This window comes from Grammomys surdaster, unplaced genomic scaffold, assembly GCF_004785775.1.
Source record: "Grammomys surdaster isolate TR1022 unplaced genomic scaffold, NIH_TR_1.0 172, whole genome shotgun sequence".
Classification (NCBI taxonomy): Eukaryota; Metazoa; Chordata; class Mammalia; order Rodentia; family Muridae; genus Grammomys; species Grammomys surdaster.
This window is the reverse complement of record NW_021604620.1, coordinates 4,551,386-4,558,875: the sequence shown is the minus strand read 5'-3', so window position 1 is coordinate 4,558,875 and position 7,490 is coordinate 4,551,386. Positions and strand designations below refer to the sequence as shown.

Genomic DNA, 7,490 nt, shown 5'->3' with positions numbered 1-7,490 from the left:
TCTCTCTCTCTCTCTCTCTCTCTCTCTCTCTCTCTCTCTCTCTCTCTCTCTCTCTCGTGTGTGTGTGTGTGCTTCTGTGTGTCTAACTTTTCCAGTTGTCAGTGGGAAGAAATACTAAGTAGTATTTACTATTCCTGGACGTGGAAAACCTCTTGTGTCCTTTTAAACCAACCTCCCAGCTTATGAGAATTTTAAAATAGCCTAAAATATTTTAGCTGCTGTTCTGACAGCATCGTGTGGGGGAGAGAGGAGCTCACAGGCAACTTGGCCATTGCGTGAACACCACAAGTGTTTTCATGCCCACTAGGATGGCTATGACATCACTAGGAGATACCCAGTCTCTGGTTTGAAGAAAGTGTTGTTATGCAATCTGGCTGGTTTGTAAGTAGAAGCATGGGAATGCCATTCCCTGCTTGTCGGGATGTCTGGGAGGCCAGCATAGGCAGGAGTTAGGAAGGCTGGGCACAGAGAACATGTGAGAGAGGTTTCAGGATAGAGGGGGGCAGAAAAATAAATCATATTTACAAAAGAAAAAAAGAACATTAAGGTTTCAAAAACAAAACAACAACAAAAATCCCACATAGTGGACTTTCCCCCAAAGCCATATTCTAACTTAGTGATAACCGCTTATTTGCTGAACTTCTGTGTTTTCTGCAAATTTAAAGTGAGGCCAGCCCTTCCTGTTTTCATTTAATTTGCCACCGTGAGCCAAGGAAAGGAAAAACTGTGAGTTGCTTTTTTTTTTTTTTTTTTGTCTTTTTCCAGAGGGGAAAAGCAGCTATGGGGTAGATTTCCAAGTCACATGGCTAGCCAGCTGGTGCCACAGTGATCAAGCCCAGCTTGCTTAGAGCCCTTCAGTGAGATGTGGGACCAAGTTACCCTCAGCCCCTCCCAAACAGTTATGTGTGTCTTCTTTAGGCCAGGAAAGGGGTTCCTGCCTCTGGCCCACTGTTGGGTCCTGGCTCCAGCCTACCCATGCAGATCTTTCTGTTTATTTTGTTAATTATTATTTTTAAATTTAAGTTTTTCCCCTTTTCATTTTATATCCCACTCACTGCCTGCCTCCGGGTCACCCCCTCCCACAATCCTTCCACTTCCATCCTCCCCTTCTCTCCTCTAAAAAGGTGGGAACCTCTCTGGGTATCCCCCCACCCTGGCACTTCAAGTCTCTCTGAAGCTAGGTGCTTCCTCTCTCACTGAGGCCAGACAAGGCAGCCCAGCTACAAGAACATATCCCTCATACAGGCAACAGCTGTTGGGATAGCCCCGTTCCAGTTGTTCATTCTCTGAGAGGCTTCACCCAGCAGCTGACTCAGACAGATGCAGACACCCAGATCCAAACAGTGGATGGAGCTTGGGGACTCTTATGAAAGAATAGGAGGAAGGATTGCAGGCACTGAAGGGGATAGGAACTCCACAGGAAGACCAACAGAATAAAATAACCTGGACCCTTGGAGCTCTCAAAGTCTGAACCACCAACCAAAGAACATACACAGGCTAGACCTAGGCCTCCCCACACACATGTAGCAGATGTGCAGCTTGGCCTTCTTGTAGGTCCTGAACAACTGGAACAGGGGCTGTTCCAAAAGAGATCTTTTTCTTTAAACCTTCCCAGCTTCTTCCCAACCCTACTGTCACCAATACATACCACTGTGCTTCAGCTAGCAAATCTTTCCAGACATAGCCTGTAGGGTCATGTTAACTCTCTCCCTGTGTCCCCTAACTTTTATCACGGGGTTCACTCAGTCTTAGGCAGGGACATCAGGGAGCTGATTTTTGCATGAGCTACCCTGCCCCTGCCCATGAGCCCGACTTTTCTGTCTTTGGGTCTATATAGTCACTAATATCTCTAAGCTTCCTGTGCACCGCTGTACCAGCTGAGCCTTACGCCTGTTGTCTGGCACAAGTCCTTCCGTTTTATAGCTCAGCCAAGGAGTACCTCTTCTGGGAAGCCTGCCAGGCCTTTAAGAATCAGGTGTGAACTTCCTTTGTGTCCTCAAAGTCACCTCTTCCCTAGTGCAAGCAGTAGGGCATTGTCATGGCTTGGCTTTTCCCTCTAGCACTGTTATTTCCCTCTAGGTCTTTCATATCTGTGTCCTTGCTGCCCAGCACACTGCCTGGCATAAAGTAAGCACCCAATAAATTTCAAATGGAGCATGTGTTACATTCCATATTAAAAACCCCAGCCACAGCCAGCTCTGCGACCAGCCTGGGTGTTCTCCCTAAGCAGCCTGGGTGTCCTCCGTAAGCATGCCTCCTGTTTTCAAAGTAGGAGAGTTCTGATGCCTTCGGCAGGAAAAGATAGATTCTGATCTCTCTTCAGATGAGGCCTAGTATGTGTTCAACCTAAGAGGTTTTTGTTTGTAGTTTTGTAGAGGGGTTGTGTACGCCTGTAATCTCAGCACTCTGGAGGCGGCAGCAAAACGATGAGGAGTCATCTTTTGACTACATAAAAACTTTGAGCCAGTCTGGGGCATATGCCTCAGAGATGAAGAAAAAAGAAAAAAGAAAATTAAAAATCAGCTTGTAGTAGCGACTTTTTAAGTAGTAAAATTTAAGCCACTGTCGTGAATGCCAGAGAACCACAGACTTCTATTCTGGCCGGTTCCCTCCACTTAATGTGGTGCGGAACAGAAGGAAGCAGGACTTCCAAAAACGGATGGGGAAACCCCCAAACAGCCTGCTATTTTCCCTCTGCAGCTTGGAGCAGACCAGTCCAGCAACAGGAGAGGCTAGGCTTCTGCAGGGCCTGTTTCTAATCCCTGCCCGCACCCTCCTCTGTCCCCGCCCACCACTCAGTGTGGTTTGAGTTCCCAGCTGCTCCCAGCTATTGCAACTCGAAGTAAGAAGCTGCTTTTCAAAGTCATTACTTAAAGTAGGCTCATGCAATTGCCACCACCAGAAAATACCATCCACCCACCTGGATGTCAACTTGTATTCATGGTCCGAACTCAGGCACACCACAACTAAGGTCTCCCTCCTTGGCAGTCACTGTGTGTGGTCATAAACTTACAAACACCCTCACTTCATGTCTTTATTTCCTCGATACCAATTATTCATTTATTTTTTGAGGGGGGTGTATTGTGCTCTTGTTGGGGGGTTGCTGGGGGCTACGCTGTGTGTGTGTGCTCTCTGTGTATCGTGGCGTGGGAGGGGTGCCCACATGTACCTATAGAAGCCAGAATGCCTTCCTCTCTCATCTTCCACCTTCCGTTTTTGAGACAGGATCTCTCAGTGAACCTGCACTCTGCCATTTTCCCTAGATCTGCCAATCGGCACCTCTCCTGTGCTAGGGTTACAAGGGTACACCAATATGCCCATCTTTGCTGGGGACTCAAACTCAGGCTTGCGGGATAAGCAATTTCTCCATCAAACCATCTGGCAAGCCCCCGAGCAAGGCATTTTTAAAAGAAGTTGCTGGAACTTAATGTGATCTGAATGGTTTTTAAATAGCACTTTATGAGCTAGGTGATTGCACACACCTACTTGTGTATGCAGCACTCAGGCCACTGGGTCAGGAAGGTCCTGAGATTGAGGTCAGCCTGTACTATGCATAGCACAGCCCCAACCAGCTACACAGGCAGGAAGTTGATGAGATTGAGGTCAGCCCATACTGTGCACAACACACTCAAAGCCAGCCCCAACCAGCTACACAGTGGGACCCTTGACACAGCAGCAAGCAAGGTGTTTAATGGGCAGCAAGGAAATCTCCTTTGCTTTTGGTTCCTGGAAGTGTGGTCCTACCATACATGGAACTCTGGGGTGGAGCTCCTGGGTCTCTGTTATGCCCCTCTGTAAAAGGCGAACAGAAATCCATCCACCAGACATTGTGAGAATTGAGTAAAATGAGGTTAACTCAGACCTTAGGGAAGGCCCTGAAATATGCATAGCAATCCAGAAATGTGCCAGGACTGCTGCCCCTCCCCTGTTCTCATCTTCCCTTGTGCCCAGAGTAACAGTGTCCTTGTGGACTTACTTTGACATGAAATATTTAAATATTAAAGTAAAAGACCATGAAACAGTTAACCGACCTCAAAAAAAAAAAAAAAAAAAAAACAAGAATGCATCCACAAAAGTGCAAATCTGGCATCTGTTCGTCCATCTTTCTACATAGCATCAACCAGCTTTGAATTCTGGTTGGAGTCAGCAAGCTAGGGGCACCTGGATCCTAGGTGCGTGTCTTGCTCCTGGAAAGATCTTGAGTCTTAAAGATCTGTCCTAAGATGAAGAGTTCCAAAGAACTTTCTGGAAACTCTTTATCTAAGATGCTTACGTCACTTTGCTGGGGAGGTCGTGTATTTTTGTCTAGGCTCAGGAGTTGACTCTTTTCCCAGGTGGATGTTTTGCTGAACACAGATATGCACCATCTGCTTCTTGTTCAGACACCTGCCTCTGATGTCACTGTGTCCCTTTGTTCTGTTCCTCCCATACCTTGACTCTTGGTTACATCTTCCTCCCGTCTCACAATGCTTAGTACTGCTGACTCCCCTCCAGAACCATTACAGGAAGGTTCTAGCATCCAACACCTCTGAGTGCATTCTGTTCAACACCCTATCAGGAGGAGATCTGTGAGAAAACACGGGATCCATGGCTCAGTAAACCAGGGGCCACAAGGCCCTTCTCAGACACAACTCAAGTAAAATTAGAATTGGCTAGCAAAACCTCGAGATGCTGTTTAATCTTGCTTTATTTTGGTGTGCCCTGCCCCCATGCTTACCAACCAGACTGCCCCATTCTGTGAATCAACTCTGCCCCAGGCTGGCCACCTCCCTTTGCTTCTAAAGCATAGTTCATCCAAAGTGAGGGTTGTTTGTCATCCATATAGTCACATAGTGGGCATCCTTACAAAGGACACTGATGTTCCCCAGGGTGCGTGCTGAGCATAGAGATGACAGTGAGGTTGACAGCCAAACTGATTGGCCCATTTCTCTCATACTGGATGAGAGCCTTTCCCCAGCTGTCCCCAAGGGCAACCATAGTTACCTCTGTGGGAGGGAATTGGCTGTTGTAAAAGGTTGGAGAAAGCTCTCTTTTGGTAACTTCCTGAGACATTTGGAACATTCCACCATTTTGAACACAAGGAGACTCTAATTCTAACCCCTCCAGTCTTCACAGAGAATAGTGTAAATTCATGGGCTGTTTGTTGACAAGCAAAATAGTAAGATGCTATTTAACCCTGCTTTATTTTGGTGTGCACCCCCACACTTACTAACCAGACTACCCCACTCCTAGGGAGCCCAAGTCCCATTCTGAGAACCATCTCTCCCTTCTCTTGTCCCTTACAAGGCCTTTCTCAGTTCCCCACACCACACCCGGTGTTCTCCATGGTGGTTACAGAGCAGAGAGACTGAGCTGTGGTGACGACCTCCTCAGCCTTACCATTAAGGTAGATGACTCCCAGATAACGTGCTGGTCTTTAGTGCAAGACTACTGACAAGCACTATTCTTGCCTCTGATTCTCACCTATGAGCATGTGGTACCTAGAGTCACCCAGAATCAGTGCCAGTATGCATAAAGATCATGAACTTAAAAGTTGAAAAGCCCCAGGTCTTTAACAGGCCTATGTCCTGTGGAACTGAGTCTTGGGCTTTCTTCGTTCCTGTCCTGTGTGGTGGTAGGATACAGGGACATGTCCTTTATCTCTAGAAGCCACATCATGGACCCAGCATCTTCTCTTCCCTCCTGTAGTGATTTGAAGGAGAACTCTCCCCGCCATAGGCTCCAGGATTTGAACACTTGGTTTCCAGGTAGTAAAGTTACTTGGGAAAGTATAGAAGATGCTGCCTTGCTTGACGGAAATGTGTCATTGAAAGTGGGCTTTGAGATTTAAGAGTCTCCACCGCTTGTAGTTCCCCCTCCCCCACCTCAGCCCTTCCTGCTTTTAGCTTCCTGCTCCTGCCGATTGCTGCTGTGCTTTTCGCCATGTCAGACTCTAACCCTCTGGGACCATAACCCCAATAGACTCTTCTATATGCTGCCTTGGTTATGTTTTGTCATGGCAACAGAGAAGGTCCACCCCACCAGTCCACCATTCCCTTGGGCCTTGAAGTCCTTGAGTTCTAGAGAAAAGAAATCTGACATCTCTGATGGCTTCACCACCACATACACTGTTCAGCGTAGTGTTGCTGGGTCCCTGCCCTGACAGAAATCACTGATCTCAGTGCAAAAGTGCTGTGGTAATCCATACTCCCACGAAAACAAAGGGTTAGCAAAAGAGAGTGCAGATACTCTCCCAGCCACCAGCTGGCACCTAACTAAGCACACGTGGGGGACACGTTAGGTAATGTCTTCCATATGGTGTGGAGAAAAGGATTAGTATCACTCAAGGGAGCCTGAGAAATCCCAGCCTGGCAACAGAGACCAGAGCAAATTGGCCTTTGCCCTGGGCCTCACCTACCTTGCCTATAAGACAAAATGTTAGCTTGTGCAGGTGGTTGTGAGGGCCACCTAAGGTGAGGGAGTGGTATGGTGGGTGGGCCTTTGTACACAGTGGACTACTGCCCCAACATCCCCAGATGTTCATTGCTAATGTTCTCTCTTGTTTGCTGTCGCAGCGGAGAGTCCAGGATGTCATCAGTCCCATTGTGTTTGAAGCTGCCTATAGCCTGGGTGAGCACGTGATTGATGAGGAGGACCGGGAGCTGCCAGATCTGACACCAGTGCTTCGCTGGAAGAAGGGACAAAGGATCGCCCAGAAGAATCAGGTTAGAGCCCAGCTAGTTTTGTTTCTGTCTTTGATAAAAGACCCTGGCAGAAATCAACTCAGGGGAGCAAGGATTTGTTTTAGCCCTTGACTCTAGGTTACAACCCATCACTGTGGAGAAGTCAAGGCAGGCATTTGAAGCAGTGAGTCACATCACGGCCACTGTCACTGTGGGTGACATCAACAGAGGAGAGAGAGAATGCATGCATGTTCAGCACTCAACTAGCTTTCTCTACACATACACACACACATGCGCGCACGCTCACACACACACACACACACAGCATGCATGTACACATGCACAAGCACAAATGTGAAGGTGGTACTATGTGAAGATGGTGAGCGAGCCCTGCTGGTCACTTAAACTCAGCACAAGGTACAGGGAGATGAAGGACGAGTTGGAAGGGCACGGGGTTTCTAAGTGAGTGAGGCAGAGTGCAGGGCTAGCCTTACAGTGACGCACAAAGAGAGCAGGGAGGAGAAGGCAGGAAGATGATGTCTCTGTTAAGAACCAGATACTGGGGGCTAGAGAGATGGCTCAGCTGTTAAGAGCACTGGCTGCTCTTTCTGAGGACCTATGTTTGATTCCCAGCACCCACACAGTGGCTTATAGCTGCCTGTAACTACTGTTCCAGAGGATCTGATACCCTCTTCTAACTTCTACAGGGACCAGGCACAGAAGGGGCAGACACTCATGAAGGAAAAACATTTATATAATAAATATATAAACTGCACGTGCATGCACGTGTGTGTGTGTGTGTGTGTGTGTGTGTGTGTGTGTGTGTGT

The 7,490-nt window shown here is 47.7% G+C and overlaps 1 protein-coding gene across 1 annotated transcript in view; it reads left to right on the top strand.

Moving 5' to 3' along the window:
* The window catches only part of Itga9 (integrin subunit alpha 9), a 246,687-nt gene that overhangs the window by 161,266 nt on the left and 77,931 nt on the right, over positions 1–7,490 (top strand). Inside the window, exon 16 of the mRNA XM_028767293.1 lies at positions 6,555–6,704. Coding sequence (XP_028623126.1) covers positions 6,555–6,704 — 150 coding nt within the window. The remainder of the gene's footprint in view (positions 1–6,554; positions 6,705–7,490) is intronic.